Source organism: Mrakia frigida (assembly GCF_051309035.1).
Source record: "Mrakia frigida strain ATCC 22029 unplaced genomic scaffold BDY24scaffold_6, whole genome shotgun sequence".
NCBI lineage: Eukaryota > Fungi > Basidiomycota > Tremellomycetes > Cystofilobasidiales > Mrakiaceae > Mrakia > Mrakia frigida.
The window spans coordinates 374,128-391,774 of NW_027481275.1; the positions used below are offsets into that span (position 1 = coordinate 374,128).

Genomic DNA, 17,647 nt, shown 5'->3' on the forward strand with positions numbered 1-17,647 from the left:
CGTCTCTCTTTCCGTCGTCACCTGCTTGTCCCTGTCCTTCCCTACGGCCTGAAGCTCCCCCTTCTTCCTCCCAAACGGCCATCATCTCGCTTTCTCGACTTCTGGAACCCCTCTCTGCCTTGAGCATGTCCTCCTCTCCCATCCTCTCTTCTTCCTCTCGACCTCAAGTCCAACGTCATCGGTCCTCGTCCAGATCCATCTCGATCCCAGGTCTCCCCCAGCTTTCTACTCACGAAGGACCAGCAACAGGTCACTTTGAAGCCTTCTCGACCTTGGAACTCATCCTCGTGAGTCCTCAGCTCACCGTCTCTCTTATTAACATCTCAAAAGCTCATCCTTTCGTTGCGTTTCAGGTCGCAGGAGCGTTCATTCTTGTCGTTCGTCCTCGTCCCTCCCTCGACTCCTTCTAACTTCTTCGCTGATCTCTTCCTTCGCCCTTTCCTCTATTCTCTTCACTCCTGCCAGGCTGCCGTCGCCGTAGCAGCAGGTCTCACTACGATCTTCGACTGGAAGGAGTGAGCTCGTCGTGCTCGAGGGAAGGAGGGAGGAAGGACCCAGCGTCAGCTTCAGCATCTACGCCAACCCTTCAACGTCGTCGCCGCGGCAGTCAAAAACCCATCAGCAGCACCGATGACAAGGGCTGAGGTCGTACATGGTCTCGCTCAACGTGGGAAGAGCAGGGAAGCGAAGGAAGGGCGGGAAGGAGAGGAGAGGGAGGAGGGCCTGATAGTCTTAGCACTGAGCTTGCAGCTCTCTCGAGCTCAGCTCTGCAAATCTAGGTCGTCGCTTTTGATAGCCATGCATTGTAATTCGTGTATCTGACTTCCTCGTCGAAAGATGTTTGTGTCTCTTTGCGCTCAAGGCTGGAGGAAAGGAAGGAGCGTCGAGCTCACCCTTTTGCTGCTCCTCGTCCTCCTCCTCCTTCTTCCTCCCAACCACGACAACCTCCCAAAGATGACTTCTTCCCCTCCGGACTCCTCGACCCTCTCTCTATCTTCTCTCCTTCCTGAGCTCCCTCTGGAGACCCATCTTCACATCCTCAAGTTCTGCGACGCTTCCACCCTCGCCTCCACCTCCCGCGTTTCCTTCGCCTTCCTTGAGCTATCAGCTCCGCTCCTTCACGAACGAATCCACATCGTAGGCTACGACCAGCTCGACAAGCTTCTCTGTCCTCGAGTGAGTGCTTTGTTTCCCTTAGAAAAAGGAAGGAAGGGAAGAGGGAGCGCGCGACCTCGAGACCTCTCCCTCGACCTCCTCCTTCTCTTCTTCTTCCCCAAACATAGAACGTACAGAAACTGACCTGACTCGTTCCATAACTAACAGGACCTCACTTCATCTCATTCCTCCCTCTCCCCTTTCCTCGATCTGGACCGCCGAGAGATCAAATCCTTCACCTTCGCCTCCTCGTCCTCCGACATCGACGTCCGAAGGTCCTTCTCTCTCGATCGTGCTCCTATATGGAGAGCCCTTCGAGCTCAGAAGCTTGAGCTCAAGATCATTCCAGACCAAACCGGACTACCCTCTTTCCTCTCGTGGGCCGGCGCACACGGCTCGCATCACCTCCTCCCTCAAAACGTATGTCCTCTCTTCGATCCCGTCCACGTCCATTTCGCAGGGATCGTCTCTCCCCAGGACCCAGATGGGTTCATCACCTACCTCCCACTGGACAATTCTGCTCTATGGAGGAACCTCAGATCCATCGCTTTCGTCGACAGCGGGCCCGAAACCTGCCTTCTACAGTCCGAATTCGCTCGCGTCCCAAGACGTCCCTTCACCGCCATCTTCGATTTCGCAAGGCGATGGCCACCTTCTGATCCCCCTCTGGAGCACGATATGGATGTCGTTCAGAGCAACATGGACGAGCTTCTTGGAGGGACTCAGTTCAAGAGGAAGAACGAGAGGAGATCGATTCTCGCATCGGACGTGGTGGACGGGGTTGTAATTCGTGTGAGAGTTGGGAAACAGAGGGAGTATCTTTTGGAGTGGATGAGAACTGCTTGGGAGGTGGAGGGGTTTGAGTTGGAGGAGCAGAGGAGGAGGGAGGCGAAGATCAGGTGGGAGGTGGTCGGGTGGGAGGAGATCTGAGTGAGTTTTCTTTCCTTCTCTCCCCCTATCCTTGGGAAGTAACTGACCACTCAACTGAATTTTACTTGCATCGGCAGTGCCATCGCTGTCGGATTCATTCTTCAACCTTTCTCGTCCTTCTCTCCCGACGGCGCGTCGAGCTCGCCGCCATCCTTCGTCCATCGTCCTGCGCCTCTCCCTGTATGGTTCCTTCCCTTCGTGAGTCTCCTCTTCATTCTCACGAAGAACGTTCTCGGCCTTACTGACTTTTCCATTTGCTTCCTTTCACAGCTGCTGGACGACGTCGCGTCCGTTCGGTTCCTCCTTTTCTCCAGCTCTCTCACGTTACGGACGGACGAGCTCTTGCTACAATCCTCTCAATACTATGAGGATTGTGTCTTACAGTCTTCCTTCTTTGGTGAGACAGCCAGAAGGGAAGCACGGGCTCAGGTCTTGGAGGGAGAAGAGTGGAGAGCGACTCACGTCGTCGATCAGACGCGTCTCTTTCAGGGCAAGTTTCCTTTCTTCCACCTTACTACGTCTCTCCCTGTTTGTTCTAGAAGTACAGCTCATACTACAGTCGTTTGCATTGCGAGTGCGGTAAGATCTCGAGTCAAGGGTCTTGAAGTCGAGGTTCGAGTGTAGACGTCGACGCCGAATTTTGTTCTTCGTCCTTCGAACAAGTTTGCCCTTTACGCTACGGTACATACAGATACATACATCACTTGTTCTCCCTTGCAGAATATAACTATGAGAGTATTCTAGCTCGCACGGCGCACGCGACCTCAGCCCTCTTTTCTCATTTGAGGTCTCTTAGTCGCCGCGACGGCGACAAGGAACGCGTCTTTCTCGTATTCTGAGGCGAAAATTCGTTTAGAACCAGGCATATGGGATCTCAGGATTGCCTCTCAAGTCTCTGAGAATTGTTCAACCCGAAGCTGCTGTTCCCATGCAGGAATCAGACGCGTCGGCGAGAAAAGAAAGACCGTCTCGCGTTCCCCCGTCTCTCCCTCCGACCTCGACCTCGAGGATTGGATGCCGTTCTGCCTTCTGACTCGTTTTTCCCTTCTCGCAGTGTTACCTTTCTCCCAACTACATCCAGCCCTCTCAGCACTTCGTGTCCACAATCAGCTCGACTTTGCGTCTCTTTGACTCTCAACCTCAACTGAAGCGTCAACGAAAACGAAATGTCACCTTCGACTTCCTCCTCCCGACCTCCCCTCCCTTCGCCTTCAGCCTTCTCCTCCCCTCCCTCCGATCCCCTTCCCAGCTCATCACCTCCATCTCGCTCACCCACACTTCAAGAGCACTCCTACCCAGGCGAGGGAACTCCTCTCAAACCGTTCGTCGTCTCTTGGACGGAGCCCATCGACTTGTCGAATCCTAGAGCTCGTTCGAAGCTCTGGCGCTGGGGATTGACTAGCCAGGTCGCTCTCCAGATGTTCATCGTATCGTATGCGACGAGCGGTTATGCTGGTGCTGCTCCCGGGCTTAACAAGGAATTCGGGGCTGGCAAAGAGGTTCGTAGAAAAAAGCCAGGGCCAAAAAGGCGAGGGAAATTTGGCAGTCGAAGCTCACTTTCGCCTCTCTTCCTTTCTTCCAGCTGGTGACCGTCGGGATATCGACGTTCGTGATCGGTCAGGCACTCGGATCGCTGCTCTGGGCACCCTTGTCTGAGATTTTTGGACGGAAGCTCGTTTTGCTGCCAACACTCGCAGCCTTCTCCTTGTTCGCAGCTGGAGTCGTGAGTTCTCTTCTCCTCCCTCCTTCCTCAAGCTTTACCAACTATAAACGTCTCTATGATCGATTTATACAGTCTCTCGCTCAAAACATATGGACAATTCTCATCTGCCGATTCTTCATGGGAATCTTTGGAAGTTCAATCGTCTCGAACGTGAGCTTACTTTTCTCTTTCCTGTTTGTGTCCCTCTACGTTCTGTTCTGACCATCCTTCTCTCGCTTTCACAGGGTCCTGGATCGATGAATGATATATGGTCCCCAAACGAGATTGCTCTTCCTTTGACCTTGATGTCCATAGCGCCTTTCTTGTTCGTCCCTCCCCCTCCCTTTGCTCCCGCTCCGCTCGAGGTACTCGATCTAACTGACTCCGTTGTTTCGCATGTTACGACCACTAGGGGACCCGTACTGTACGTCTCTCCGCGCTTTCTCATCGTCAACAAGTCCTCGAAAGAGAAAAACAGGCGGGAAGTCGCGTCGCGTCGATGAACGCTAATCCACGATCTCTTTTCCCTTTCTTTTCACCAGTGGACCCATCGTCTCTGGGTATATCTCTGAATTTGGTGGAGAGCAGTCTTGGCGATGGCTCAACTCCGTCATTCCTTTCATGGGTCTGGCAATATGGATCGTTGCACTTTTTGTTTGTCCCCCTCTCCTTCTTTTCCTCGAAGCTCTTTCTCCTCGTTCTCCTCGGAGCTCCTTCAGCTTCAGGCTGACTCTCTGAATCCTCCGTTATTGCATCAGCTCCCAGAAACTTATCCTCTCACGATCCTTCGCAATCGAGCGACTCACCTCTCGAAGATCAGCGGCATGTCGTTCGTGTCGATCTACGATCACGGACAACCTAGGAAGTCGATCATACAGACCGTCAGCCAGTTCGTCAAACGACCTATTATCTTCCTCTTCCAAGAGCCCATCGTCTTTTTGCTCTCTCTCTGGACTGCGATTATATTTGGGGTGAGTCCTTCGCGTCCTCTCCTTCTGCGTCCCTCCTCCCTCCTAACTTCGAGAAGCTCACTATTCTTCCCCTGCGCAGATTCTGTACCTTTTCTTTGTTTCGTACCCCATCATGTACCAAACTGAACGAGGATGGACGCGTGAGTCTTCCGTTTCTCGATTCGACGCGTCGCCGTCGCGCTGAGCTCCTACTCGCTCTCTCGCGCTGACCCGCTTTCTTTTCCCGTCGCCTCCTCTTTCTGTCGATCTTCAGAGGGAAAGGGAGGACTCCCTTTCATCGCTATCGCAATTGGGCTTTTCGTTGGAGTCGTGAGTTCCGAGCCCTCGTTGACCTTCGCTTTCTGAGCTGAACTCTCTTCTTGCTCAATATATCTCAGCCCATCTCCCGGTTCATGGCGAGATTTTACCAGAAGGCTGTTGCCGCATCTCCGACTGGTCGAGCAGCCCCGGAGGAAAGACTCTACTTCGCTGTTCGTCCCCGTCCCCATCCTCTTCTCCTTTCTCAACCAAGGATCCAACTGACTGAGCCACTCGTTCACCCTCACAGATGCTGGGGTCCATACTTCTCCCCGTCTCACTTTTCTGGATGGCTTGGACCTCAAACCCCTCGATTCACTGGCTGGCTCCGACCTCGGCAGGTGAGTTCTCTCTCGACGAAGAATTTAAGACTACCAGCTGACTCGACCATCTTGCCGTTTGGTTTCTTCCTCCCAAGGGGTCTTCTACGGATGCGGAATGCTAGGAATGATGGGCAGCGTGATGATGTAGTAAGTCGAAGTCTTCCTGATCTTTTCTTCGGAACGATGCGTCGCTGAACCTCATTTCTCCCGTTCTTCGCAACCGAAGCTTGGCCGACACCTACACGATTTACTCTGCTTCAGTCTTCGCCGCCAACTCCGTGATCCGATACGTACTGGGGTGAGTCAGAACCCCTCTTCTTTCCTTTCGTTGGTGCGTTTGGATTTCTGACCTCGCATTTCCCCTCTTTCAATAGAGCTATCTTCCCTCTATTCGGACAGATCATGTTCACAAAACTCACAACACCATGGTCGCTCACTCTGTTAGGATTCATCGCTCTAGCTTGCACTCCTCTTCCCTTCGTCTTCTACAGTTCGTCTGCTTTTCGCTTGCTCTCGTCCAGATTTCTTCTCGAGCAGAGCTGACCCCTCCCGGCTCCCCTTTCCATCAACAGAATTCGGTCCTCGCATCCGAAGCTTCTCGAAGCACGTCCCTCAAGCTCCAGTGCCTCCGCCTTCGACGACCGTCCAGCTGGAGTCGACTCAACAAGTTTCTCCCATCTATCTCCACCCGGGAGAGGAGGGCGTCAGGGTCGAGAAGATGCAGGATGGGATAGATCTGAGGGAGAGCTTAGACGTAGAAAAGCAGTAGAGTTTTGCTCGTATCTATGGCGTTGAACGAAACGGACGCGGCGAATCGTGCTTCCCTTTTTCTCAGTTCTCGAAGCGAAGCGACTGACGACCATCTAGATAACATTAAGGCAATACAGCAGATCCACGACTTCCCTTCTCTAAATCCCCGAGACCTGCATCAACTCGTCTAAACAGCAGCCTTCTTCTCCCCTTCGAGCACCGGCGTCGTCGTCCTCGTCACATCCTCCTCGACCTCCCCGGATCTTCCAGCCTCAGGATGACTCCTTGATAACGATGCGTCCCCACTCCCTCTCTTCTCGTCACCCTCCGACTCTCCTGAGGGTGCTGAAGGAGCCTCCGCCTCGAGAAGGAGTCGCTCGTTCTTCGCCTTGACGCGTCGAGCCCACGCCTTAAGAATTGCGACGGTGACCTGACCGGCGACGACTTGACTTCCCTGGAAGAGGACGAGCTGCGAGAATGAGAAACAGAGAACGAGGGAGAGGAGAGGAGAGGAGAGAGGTCAGCGAGAACTTCGACCCAAACGAGGGGGGGAGAGAAAGGGACGAACAGGGATGGTGACGATTCCTCGCTCCGTCTCTGAAAGCCCACCATACAAGATGTTGACTACAGGTCCTCCCAAAACGATTCCCTGAAAGCGAGGAAGCCACCGAGGGTCAGCGAAGACCTCGAAGGAAAGCAAGAAAGGAAAGCCCAAGCAGAGCCTCGAGACGAACCTTTGCAGCTCCGCAAAACAGCAGAGGAATCGTCGTATGAACGTCGAACATCTTCTTCTCCTCCCAATGGCCGACATTCTCGTCGCTGCTGAGGTTCTTGTACTTCGAGTCTCGCAGGAACCGAGGCATGGGGATGAGGCGAGCGATGGCGAAGAGGAAGAGGGAGAAGAAGATGTAGAGGAGGATGTTGACGACGACGATGAAGGCGATCGTGTTGCCCGAGACGGCCTTGAAGGATCCGGAGTAGAAGGCGTTCGAGAAGGTGGACCTGAGGAGGGAGAAGACGAGTTTAGATTCGAGATTTGGAGGCGACGACGGCGAAAGGGACGAGCGAGAAGACTCACCAGATCACGAGGAGAAGACAGAAACTTCCCACCTTCGCCAGCTTGAGCTTCACCCTCCACTTCTTGACAAAGACGGGGATGAGGTACTGGATCACTTCGCCTACGAAGAGAGGGATGAACACCGTGAATCCGAGCTGCTCAATCACCTGGCGGTAGATCTCTCCTGTTCCTCCGCTTCCTGATGGTTTGGGAGATCCGAACGACCAAGTATCCGACGTCGAGAGGAACATCTGAAGAAGAGCTGGCGAGAGAAAGGTTCCTGGAGGAACGAAAGGGGGAGGCAGGGAGAAGTCAGAACAAAACTCGGAGAAGGAGAGGTTGGACGAGGGCGAAGAGGAATCGAGACGAACCGACGAGATTTCCAAGCATGACCTCGATGGTAGAAGCAGATTGATCTCCTCCGGCTTGTCCAGTCATCACGACGTTACTGAAGAAAGAAGACAGCAGGAAGCGATCAGCTCGAGGTCGAGTTCAAGTTCGGGAGTCGCGTCGAGACGAGAGGACTCATTCACTCACCTGCTGACGGTCGTCGGAAGGCATCCCATCACGACCATCCCCACCAAAGCGAACTTGTTGAAAGTCTGGTACTCTGGATCGGCGGCTCGAACACAGTTGACGATGGCGAAGACCAGCGTGGCTGAAGAAAGAAGAGAGTCCGGTCAACCTCGTTTTTTGGTCGAGAGAGGAGACGCGAAAGAGCGGTAGACTCACGAAAGAGGAGAAAGGACGTGACGTGTGTTACGACGTGCAGTTTCCAGTCCAAACAACGCTTGTAGACTGCCCACCGAGAAGCAGCTGATTAGCAAAAAGAAGCTCTCGGGACGAGGGGACCGAAAGGAAGCGAAAGGGAGAGCTCACGATGAGCCAGAGGAAGCGATAAACCCGAGATGAAGAAAATGATGGCGACGGCGAGGTACTTGATGGTATATTCCTGTTGTACGAGGCAGCACACAAAGGGAAGGAAAAAAAGAGAAAGCGAGAGAGGTTCAGCCTTCGACTTTCAGACGAGCTCAACCCGATTCCTCCCTTTCTCGCTCCCTCCTTCTCCCTTCAAGCCGAACTCACAGCTCGAACGAGACCACCACTCCGAAGGAAATTGGGAGCGAAACGAGCGATGACGCTGAATCATCGAGAAAGGTACGAGAAGGGATGCATCGGAGTCAGAGGGAGGCGAAAAGACAAAGGGGAAGGAGGAGGGTTTTGAGGTCGCTCGTTTCTTTCTCTTTTCCGGGAACTCACATCACCACTCCGATTCCGATGATGAACCTGAAAGTCAGATTAGGAGGAGAGATCAGTACCGTTCTTCATCCCCTAAGCTGAGCGAGAGCCGACCTTACCATTGCTCTACGCAGAAATCGAAAGCAAACTTGACGGCCTCCCAGACTCGCTCTCCTCCGCTCCGGCGACGAGGAGGTGCTGCTGCCTCCTTCTCCTCCTCCTCCTCCACTGGAACGCTGCTTCCCTGAGCTGCCGACGGAGACGAAGCCGCTAGTGGTGGTAGTGGTGGTGAGGAGGAGTCGGCCATAGAGCACGATAAGCGAGAGAGAAAGTGGTTGGAGGTCAACAGACTGAAAAGAAGAGCTCTACCGACTCCTTCCCCGCGTTCACGCGTCTGTTGTCGGCATCCTACCCAGAAAGCTCGTCAACAAGCCAAACGAGATCTGATTTATTCTTGGGAAGGAAGATAGAGATTCGCATGCAGATTTTCAAAGGGATCGAGGAACAGGAAAGGAAGAAAAAGGTGTGGTCGCGTGCAAGAGGGGGAGGGCTGAAATCGAAGCTCGTCGAGTCGGTCTTTCTTTGCTCCTTTTTCTCCTCGATGAACACACAGACATACAGAGAACGAAAGAAAAGAAACCGAAAACTGCTTATACGACCTAGAAAGAACCCTACAACCCCCCAAAAAGTAGAACCAGAACAAGCTGAAAAGAAAGAGCCAAAAAAAGGGAAAAGAAAACCAACGTCTTCATTCCTCCTCCAGCAGAACCGCCGCCGCTCCTCCCCTGACCCAACTCTCCTCCAAGTTCCTCTTCTCCCCTCCGCAAAGCAGATCCCCCAACGATCCTCTCTTCCTGCTCGCACTCCCTATTACAGCCACGAGCGGGACATTCCCGACCTCTGGCGTCCTGGGGAAGCTGGACGACGACGACGACGACGCGCCGTTCTCTCCTCCGTCGTTGGACGAGGTGGAGGAGGAAGCGGAGGAGTGAGAGTCTCGTCTCTGCCTGGCAGCGAGAAGACGAGCTCGAACGAGAGCCATCGCTCGAGAGTGTTGTTCCGCGAGGGATTGGGGGAGGGAGGTCGTCGAAGGAGGAGGTGGGCTTGGCGGGGAGGAGAGGGAGGAGGTCGAAGGGAAGAGGTTGGTGGTGAGAGTGTTGCTTCGAGATCGTTTCGGAGGAGGACCGTTGGAGGAGGAGGAGGATTCGGACCATCGTTTCCCTCCTCCTCCTCCTGAGGAAGAGGTCGTAGACGCGGGAGGGGAGAGAGGAGGAGGAGGAGCCAGAGCGGAGGAGGAGGAGGAACCGACCGCGACTTGGGCTGGGTTGGGACGAGGTGTTCCTTCCATCCTGTTTCCACCACCACCACCCACGACTCCCTGCTCTCCTGCTCCTACAGGACCGAGGAGGTTGTTCCCTTTAGCCCAAGCTACGAGCATCTGAGCTCTGTACTTCCATTCCCTCGCGAGACGCTCGTCCTCTGCCTGTTTGGCGGCGAGGATGGTGAGCAGGAGCGTTCGGTCGTTGTTCCCGTGCGACGAGAAACTCGAGAGGATTTCGATGAGCGTAGGAGGAGGAGGGAGAGGAGAAGTCGTAGTAGTAGAGGATTGAGAAGGGGAGGGTTCTGGGGTAAAAGAAGAAGAAGAAGAAGAAAGAGGAAGAGAGTGTGAGCTGTGGTGTCTATTTCGAGCGAGATCAATCGAGAGGGAACCGAGGGGGACGAACGACGCGTTGTGTGAGGGTGGAAGGAGTGCGACGACGAGGAAGCAGAGGAGGAAGCGACAGCGGTAGACATGGGTAAGGATCAGAAGGGAGGGAGGGAGTCGTAGTTGGAGGGAGCAAAGCGAAAAAGAAGAGTCAAGAGATCAAGAGGAGGGGGTTCGTCCTTGGGACTTGGAAGGCCTTGGTATGCAGACCTTTTCGGAAATCACGTTGTCCTCATCTATATGGCCTAGACCTTCGCTCGTAGATAAAAACGTCCCCTTTCCTCTCCCTATCTCCCTAGAACCGAGATCCAGATGCTGGATCTCTTCAAAGACAGGAGAAGGAGAGAAGGAGAAGCGAAAGAGATCAGCGGTCCCTCGAAAAACTCCGAGACAAACGTTCTTATCGAGAACGCCTCTCTCTCTTACACCTTCTTCCTTCGAATTTGAAGGCCTTTGCTTCCCTCCTTCCCTTTCTGACCTCTATACCTGAGAGGCCGCTATATCTTCTCCGCTCTGGTAGCCGTTTCAAACTTCCTTCTCCTTTACAAGGAGGGAAGAAGCTTGTCAGCCCTTCATCGCTTCCGACGCGTCTTCGCTCTCGATCCGGTCCGGTGTCGTTTCAAAGTGAGATCGTATCGTTCAAACGTGTCGAGAGCAAAGGGAAAGTGGGTCGCTGGCTACGCTATACAACGAGGAAGATAACAAGAAGAGAGGTATCGAGAAAGGGGCAAGAGGAGAGAGCGGGTTTACAACGATGTAAAGAGAAAGGATTATGGACTTGAGAGACTAGTGTAGATTAGAGAAGGGGAAAGTCGTACGTGAAAGGTCGTGAAAAAGTAAGAATGTGCAGTGTGGGAGGGGATATGTAGATGAGATGGGAGATCAAGATCAAGATCAAGAGAAAGTCGAGCGAGGTCCCCGTCGTCGCGTCGAGTCGTTTCAACATCTTGGCCACCTCGTCCTCGCCACGAACGCTCCTCTCAGATCCAACCTCCTCGCCACCTCCCCAACCACTCCCACCAGCACACTCTGAGCGACAACGCTCATCATTCCCATTCCGACGATGGCGAACCCTTCGAGAACGAAGGACGTGATGGATCTGAGGGAGGGGATGAAGAGCGAGGAGAGGGCCGAGGGGAGGTGAAGAGGATCGAAGTGTTGTTCGTCCACCTCTTGATCGAGAGGAGTAGGTGTGGAGGACGACTTGGTGCGCCTGCGGGGGCGAGGAGGGTAGACGTTCGAGTCGGAGGTGATGCTGCTCGAGAGGGAGACCGTTGAAGGGAGGGAGGTCACGGTCGGGGTCGCCTCAGGGACGACGGCGAGAGCAGCTCGAGAGCGCATGAACCCTCTCGCAGCGAACCTGTTGAGGTAGGTTTCTCCCTTCTCGGTCGAGAAGAGGGTTCGAAGACCTTCCGAGAACGTCGAGCTCTCCTGCGAGGGAAAGGAGAACGGATCGTCCGCTGTTCCTGGTTGAGGAGTTGGGAGACCCTCCGATCCTGTTTCGTCCGAGGTCGTCGATGGAGGGAGAAGGGAGTATCGATCGAGGAGGAGGAGGTTGGATCGAGGTGAGGAGGATGAGGAGAGGGCGGGAGAGAGGAGCATCGGGGAGACGAGCTCGAGTCGTTGGAGGGAGGAGGAGAGCTCGTCGCTCAAGGTCGTTGTGGATTGGGATTGGAGAAGGACGAGGAGGGTAGGAGTAAAGGAGGAGAGAGCTCGAGCTGCTGAGAGGGATTGGGACGGGGAGTCTGGAAGGAAGGAAAGAGGGTGAGTGAGGCGAATCGATCAAACTCGAACAGACGCGATGGAAACAACTCACCTTCATCGACCGCAATCAAACAGCAATCGATCCACCCTGTCGATCCTCTACCCTTCCCCGTTGCTGCCAACTCCAACACATCCCTAGTACTGAGCGACGGTGGCTCTCGAGGCGAGAGCTGCTGCGAGAGAGGAAGGTGACGAGAGCGGACGTGTTCGAGGAGGGACTCAACCGAGGTCTGCCAAATTGAGGGAGGGAAACACAAAGTCAGATTTTTTTTTGACTCTGAGAGCAAACGAAGATAAAGAGTCTATATTCACCAGATCGTTCCCTGAACTAGCCAACCAAACGTCTCTCGCTCTCGTCCCACCCACTTCTCCTCCTGGAGCTGACGACCACGCTGTCCTCCCTCTCCTGCCCTCCCTGCCTTCGTTCCCCTCCCTCTCCACTTCTCCCAACTCCACGCCGAGCTCCAAAGCCAACCTCTCCACCAACAACTTTCTCTCCTTCTCCTTCCCAGCAACGACGACGATCCTGAAAACGCCATGGTCGTCCTTCTCCGCGTTCCTGAGCTCGAGCTCAACTCGTTCTTGCTCCCGTACGAGCCCTCCTTCAGGAAGCGTCGGCAGTACCAAATTCCCGTTGGACCCTTCTCCTCCTCCTTGTTGTTCGTTGGTAGCGCTTCCGATGATGTTTGCAGTCGAGGAGGAGGAGAGGGAGACGTCGTTCTCGAGCGATCCGAGGGAGGACACGGAATCCGAGAGGTAGTTTGTCATCTCTGGAGGGGAAGAGGAAGAGATGGACGAGTACGAGTTGACAGGGGATAAAGGAGGAGAAAGGCAGATTGGAGAGGAAGTGGTCGATAAGGAGGGAGGAAGGAGAGGAAGAGGGAGAGGGAGACGAGGTGGAGGAGGAGGGAGAGAGGAGGAGGAGGATTCGCCGAGGAACGCTCCTCGAGGGAGGGATTCGAGGAGAGGGCTGATCGTGGTCGTTCCTGGAAGAGGAGGTTCCCGTTGAGGACCGTAGACTGGTGGATCGTCTGAGGGAGGTTGTTGTTGAGGAGGAGGAGGTGGTCGCGAAGAAGGGGAAGGGGAGGAGGAGAGGTCGAGGTGAACGGTGGACCCTCCCGAGGAATCCGATCCCTCTTCGTCGTTGTCGCCATCCTCAGAGAAGGAGGAATCTATAGAGCGGATTCCATAGTTGGAATCCTCGAGGGGACGGGTAGCGTGCATCGAGGGGAGAAAAAAGAAAAAACCTCTGTGCTGGTGGTTGGGAGGGAGAGCAACGAAAGGGGGAGGAGGGGAAGGGAGAGGTCAGGAGTTCCGTTATCTCTCTCCTCTGCGCCAGATTCCGCCTTTCGTTCTTAAAGTGGCTGGAGAAAGAGAAAAACATATAAATCGGAGTACTTGAGGGGAGAGAAAGATGGATCAGGAGTAGTGGGGGGGCGTGCAAGGTCGTAGAAAAGCTAAAGAGAGAGAAAGCTAGAGAGAGAGAGAGAGAGAGAGAAAAAAAAAAAAAAGGAGAGAGGGAGCAAGATCCTAAATCGAAGACTGATCAGGGAACCAGTTCCTAGAGGAATCCTTTGTAAACGAGTTAAAGTCAAAGTCTCCAGTATCAAAAGGATCGAACAAAGGATCCACGAGCGTTCCTCCTCCGTTCGTATCCCCCGAACTCGAGCCCGAGGACCCTTCCTGCAGGTTGGGATCGGTCGTCGACGCGTCCAGTCCCAGAGCGTCTTGAAGGAAGCTGACCGGATCGAACTCGAGTCCTCCAAACGTATCCGGACTGACAATGTCCTCTGGACCTCGTTGAGAATCGGCTTGATGGTCGTCGACGTGGGGTTCCTCGACTTCGTGAGCGGCGGGAGTGGGAGCGGCGAAGTTGGAGAGGAGGAAATCGGCAGCGTTGGCTGGGAAGTTCGACGTTCCATCGTAGCCTCCTCCTCCTTGGTCCTGTCCGACTCCGAAGTCTCCTCCAAAGGTTCCCGTAGCCTCGTCGAACTGCATGGGACTGAACTCCCGTTGACCTCGTCGAGGGGAGGGAGGGTCGAAGTCGAAGTTGGGTTGGAAGGCCGAGATGAAGTCCTCGTTCGACTGGTGCGGCTGCTGCTGAGGATGGTAGTGGTGCTGCTGCTGCAAAGGTTGGCTTTGGAGGTGGGAGGAGGAGGAGACGTTGGCCGAGGGAGCCTCGAGTCCGAGGGAGAAGTCCGTCGTCGACGAACCAGCGGTGTTCGACGCGTCGTTCCCTCCAGCGAGGAGAGCGTTGAGCTGGGCCTCCATCTCCTCGTCGAGGAGGAACATCTCCAAAGCCTGGGACGATGGGCCTTGTTGTTGCTGCTGTTGTTGTTGATGCTCGTGCTCGTGCTGCTGCTGTTGACGTCGACGTTCCTGCTCCTTCTCCTCTTGCTCCTCCTGAAGTCGTTGCTGTTCTTGCATGAGGGTGTGTTGATGGAGGTGGGAAGCGGCGACGAACTCCTCGTAGGACCTGAACTGCTCGTGCGACTCGGAGGGATCAGAGTTGGAAAGGAGGCTGCTGAGGTTCGGGTTGTGCTGGAGTTGGAAGAGCTCCTCGTTGGCGTGGTGGATGGACGAGGAGGACGAGGAGGGCTGCTGAGGAGGAGGAGGGTAGAAGGGTGATTGTCGAAGGTTGTCCTCTCGAAGAGATGCAAAGTCCGACGGATGGTTCTGGGGTCGAAGGTGAGGAGACGAGACCTGAGAGACGGGAGTCGCCGCTCCTGATCTCGACGGCGAAGGTTGGTAGCTCGACCTCGACGCTGACGATCCGCTCCTGTCCCTTCGGAAGTTGCCACCTTGGAACTCGATGGGAGAGACGTTCGTCGTCGGGGAGAGGATCTCTCCGTTTCCGAAGACTCCTTGCGAGACCGACTTGGGGAGTTGAGGACGATGAGGTTTCGACGCGGTGGAGTTGGAGCGAGAGAGGGATTTGACGACTGATTGTTGCTCGTACGATCCCATCGGGCGATGATGGTCCGACTTGGCTGGTTTCTTGTAGATGGAAGGCTTTTGAGATGGTTGGATGGGAATGGAGGAAGAGGCGGTAGGAGGTCTGGCGGCGGCGGGGGTCGAGGGAGGAGGAGGAGCTGGATCGGAGGGAGGAGCTTCGGCGACCGGAGGTTTGCCGCTGCAGCACGAGGATCGCTTGGAAGGTGCTTCTCCGTTGGGTTCCTCGTTCGGGCTCGTCTCCTGAGGAGGAAGCGTCCAGTCGCGAGGAGCTTGATCGGCTTGAGGGACGACCTTCGACGCGTCTCCCTCTCCTTCGCAATCACATCCACCACACTGCGAGAAGAGATAACGAAAGTCAGTAAACTGAGTCTTCGGCGAGAGAAGAAGAAAGAAGAAGAAGATCTACTCACGCATCCACAGCAATCCTTCATGCACGAGCAGTCTCCCGGAGGACACTGACATCTCCCCGAGCAGCACTCCAGCTTCGGAACCTCCAGCAGTCCGAACGCCTCCTTACTCTCCTTGCTCGCCCAAGCACTCGAAGGAAGGACGTTCACGTTCGTCGCGTCGAGAGCGTAGGAGTTGAGTCGAGCGACGGGAGGGGGAGGGAGTTCCGACGCGCAAGCTGCGATGAGATCTTCGATGTTGGAGACGTGCTTCGGGAGAGAAAATCCAGAGGTGCAGTTGAAGCATCTAGATGCGAGAAGCAAGAAAGAGGTTAGTACAGGAAAGGAGTGCCGAGGAACGAAAGACGACTACTCACGACGAACACGACGGCGGACAATCCTTATGCTCTCCAGCCTCTCCTCCTTCCTCGTCCACCTCCATATTCCCATGCTGAACACAGTTCGGACAAGCACATCCGTCCCCACACATACACCCCGACATCATCCCTCCTTCTCCATCCTTCCCTCCTCGGAGGAAAGTCTCAAACGGCGGCAGCATCACGTTCGCTCCTCCTGCACCTCCTTCTCCCGTCGCAACGACTCCATCCAGCTCGTCCCCACTCCCACCAGCGTTCGACCTCAACAGGCTCTGCTCCTGCACTCGAACGAACGTGCACATCTGCTCCGTCAACGACTTCATCGGTGCGAGCTGCTGAGGAGGGGCGTTGGCTGCCGTCGATGACCTCCTCGACTGAGAAGCGGATCTCGACGGTTGGAGGTTTCCCTGAGGAAGGTGACCGTTCGAGCCTCCTCGGTACGGACTGTAGAGTTGGGTTTTGTGGACGTGTCTCGAAGTGTGGGCGGGATGGATATGGGAGAGTTCGTCGGCGGGGAGAGGTCGAGCGGTAGGAGGGGTGTTGGTTCCTGACGCAGGGTTGGAGTTGGGCTGATAGTTTCGAAGCGAGACGGGGAGAGGGTTCTTGAGTTGGAAGGAGGATTCGGCGAGGTTTTCGGTAGAGTTGTTGGTGGAGGAGTAGGCGGAGTAGTTGGAGGTGGATCGGGAGGGAGGGAGAGGAGGAGCAGGCGCGACGGGATTGGGTTGTTTCGACTTCGAGGAGCAGCAGCCACCAGCTCCGGAGCTGGAAGATGGGGAGGGACCGTCTGCCTTCTTGGATGGCTTCTTTTTGTCGGTGCAGCAGGCACATCCTCCTCCCGCTGAAGAGAAAAAAAGACCGCGGAGAGAGAAGTGAGCTCGAAGCGTGTGCGACGCGGTATCTTCGTTGTCTCTCGAAAAGCTCACCTCGACACATGCAGGGATTCAGAAGAGAATTGACTGAGGCGGAGAAGAAGGGAAAGAGTCAGATGAAAGCTCGAATGCTGGCTGAGATAGGGAAGGAAGGAAAAGTAATTCACCTGAAGACTTCTCGTTCTTCACGACGACAGCCGGACCGCCCAGCAGTCCGCTCAGAGCCTCAGCTGCAATAGCCATCTCATGATAGTCCTTGAGGCCATTGGGGAAGATGGGAGGGTTGAGAGTGACGTCCTTCTTCTTCGTCTTGGTCTTCGGTTTGGATTGAGAGGGAGGAGCTGGGTTCGGAGAAAGCAGGGAGGAAGGTTGAAGGTCAGCTTCAGTCAACCGAACCCTTGCTCGAGACGAACGCAACTCACCAGCAGCAGCAGACGACGAAGACTCTCCACCACTGAACGGTTCGTCCATAGCAGCTCTCGAGGATGAGGAGGAGGTAGAGGCGACGGGAGCAGCGAGAGGAGTTGGAGGAGCGGAAGGCGCCTCGCACATGCACTTGACGTGAACCTGTTTGGTCTTCCTGAGTTCCCTACAGTGAGTGCATTGAGTTGCTGGTCGACCCTTCTTCTTGATTTCGAACAGAGGTCGGTCGGTATGGGTGCAGCTTGAAGATCGATGCCCTGGGAGAGCAACGAGAAACGAAAGAGGTGAGGGAAGGACAGAGAGACACGAGTGGAAGGTCAGCTTTCTCGCTCTTCCTTCGACGATTGACACTCCAAAGGAGATAGGAAGGATCTTGGTACTGACCTTTGATGCAAGATTGACTGTTGGGAGCGAAGAGAGCGAAGAGCAGTCAGTTTCAGATGGCAACGTGGTGAGCTGTGTGTCGAAGGGAAGAGGAAGGAGAGGAGCGAGAAGATCGTACCAGGCGTATTTCGTCTATAGCGAAAGCGGAAAGGGAGTCAGTAAGAGTACTACAGACGAGATTCGAGTCAACTCTACTAACCTCGTTGATGAGCTGGTAGAAAACGGTCAGAAGGAGCATCGGGCAAAGCAAAGGAAGGGTCAGAAATCGACGAGCTCAAAGCGCTTGGGTCTCCTGCCTTGGACGGAACTCACGACCATGATGAGAAAGCGTGAATGAAGTAGGCGAAAGGGTGATTTGAA

The 17,647-nt window shown here is 54.8% G+C and overlaps 8 protein-coding genes across 8 annotated transcripts; 4 read left to right on the top strand and 4 right to left on the bottom strand.

Annotated features, from left to right (window-relative positions):
* BDY24DRAFT_439197 (uncharacterized protein) lies at nucleotides 1-816 on the top strand. Its single transcript, XM_076644426.1, has 3 exons — nucleotides 1-287; nucleotides 354-377; nucleotides 466-816. Exons 1-3 carry the CDS (start codon nucleotides 126-128, stop codon nucleotides 517-519), a joined length of 240 nt encoding a protein of 79 aa, XP_076499127.1. The 5' UTR covers nucleotides 1-125; the 3' UTR covers nucleotides 520-816.
* Nucleotides 817-915: 99 nt separating this feature from the next.
* Nucleotides 916-2,277, top strand: BDY24DRAFT_251266 (uncharacterized protein). The gene is made up of 3 exons (XM_076636782.1): nucleotides 916-1,176; nucleotides 1,324-2,085; nucleotides 2,163-2,277. Exons 1-2 carry the CDS (start codon nucleotides 955-957, stop codon nucleotides 2,083-2,085), a joined length of 984 nt encoding a protein of 327 aa, XP_076499128.1. The 5' UTR covers nucleotides 916-954; the 3' UTR covers nucleotides 2,163-2,277.
* BDY24DRAFT_251271 (uncharacterized protein) lies at nucleotides 1,950-2,819 on the top strand. The gene is made up of 3 exons (XM_076636783.1): nucleotides 1,950-2,085; nucleotides 2,163-2,283; nucleotides 2,356-2,819. Coding segments are annotated over exons 1-3 (435 nt in total). The 5' UTR covers nucleotides 1,950-2,084; the 3' UTR covers nucleotides 2,669-2,819.
* A 261-nt stretch (nucleotides 2,820-3,080) lies between these two features.
* BDY24DRAFT_408870 (MFS transporter) lies at nucleotides 3,081-6,147 on the top strand (the record flags this gene model as incomplete). Its single annotated transcript, XM_076642806.1, has 15 exons — nucleotides 3,081-3,584; nucleotides 3,668-3,808; nucleotides 3,881-3,958; nucleotides 4,033-4,112; nucleotides 4,200-4,211; nucleotides 4,330-4,441; nucleotides 4,546-4,758; nucleotides 4,838-4,898; nucleotides 5,012-5,067; nucleotides 5,136-5,228; nucleotides 5,306-5,396; nucleotides 5,474-5,525; nucleotides 5,605-5,676; nucleotides 5,753-5,868; nucleotides 5,951-6,147. Exons 1-15 carry the CDS (start codon nucleotides 3,252-3,254, stop codon nucleotides 6,145-6,147), a joined length of 1,707 nt encoding a protein of 568 aa, XP_076499130.1. The 5' UTR covers nucleotides 3,081-3,251.
* A 77-nt stretch (nucleotides 6,148-6,224) lies between these two features.
* Nucleotides 6,225-8,759, bottom strand: RCH1 (Rch1p). The gene is made up of 11 exons (XM_076644427.1): nucleotides 8,544-8,759; nucleotides 8,446-8,472; nucleotides 8,272-8,326; nucleotides 8,065-8,137; nucleotides 7,918-7,983; nucleotides 7,723-7,843; nucleotides 7,557-7,633; nucleotides 7,207-7,465; nucleotides 6,863-7,130; nucleotides 6,697-6,777; nucleotides 6,225-6,597 (listed from the first exon to the last, which is right to left on the bottom strand). Exons 1-11 carry the CDS (start codon nucleotides 8,729-8,731, stop codon nucleotides 6,316-6,318), a joined length of 1,497 nt encoding a protein of 498 aa, XP_076499131.1. The 5' UTR covers nucleotides 8,732-8,759; the 3' UTR covers nucleotides 6,225-6,315.
* Nucleotides 8,760-9,014: 255 nt separating this feature from the next.
* Nucleotides 9,015-10,250, bottom strand: BDY24DRAFT_380642 (uncharacterized protein). The gene is made up of 2 exons (XM_076639203.1): nucleotides 10,149-10,250; nucleotides 9,015-10,047 (listed from the first exon to the last, which is right to left on the bottom strand). The coding sequence occupies exons 1-2, from the start codon at nucleotides 10,216-10,218 to the stop codon at nucleotides 9,173-9,175; spliced, it is 945 nt and encodes a 314-aa protein (XP_076499132.1). The 5' UTR covers nucleotides 10,219-10,250; the 3' UTR covers nucleotides 9,015-9,172.
* A 493-nt stretch (nucleotides 10,251-10,743) lies between these two features.
* Nucleotides 10,744-13,404, bottom strand: BDY24DRAFT_380643 (uncharacterized protein). Its single transcript, XM_076639204.1, has 3 exons — nucleotides 12,206-13,404; nucleotides 11,946-12,123; nucleotides 10,744-11,874 (listed from the first exon to the last, which is right to left on the bottom strand). The coding sequence occupies exons 1-3, from the start codon at nucleotides 13,115-13,117 to the stop codon at nucleotides 11,069-11,071; spliced, it is 1,896 nt and encodes a 631-aa protein (XP_076499133.1). The 5' UTR covers nucleotides 13,118-13,404; the 3' UTR covers nucleotides 10,744-11,068.
* A 3,604-nt stretch (nucleotides 13,405-17,008) lies between these two features.
* On the bottom strand, nucleotides 17,009-17,167 carry BDY24DRAFT_327173 (uncharacterized protein; the record flags this gene model as incomplete). The annotated part of the gene is made up of 1 exon (XM_076637078.1): nucleotides 17,009-17,167. A coding segment is annotated over one exon (159 nt), but the record flags the coding sequence as incomplete, so codon positions are not given.
* Between the last annotated feature and the right edge of the window lie 480 nt (nucleotides 17,168-17,647).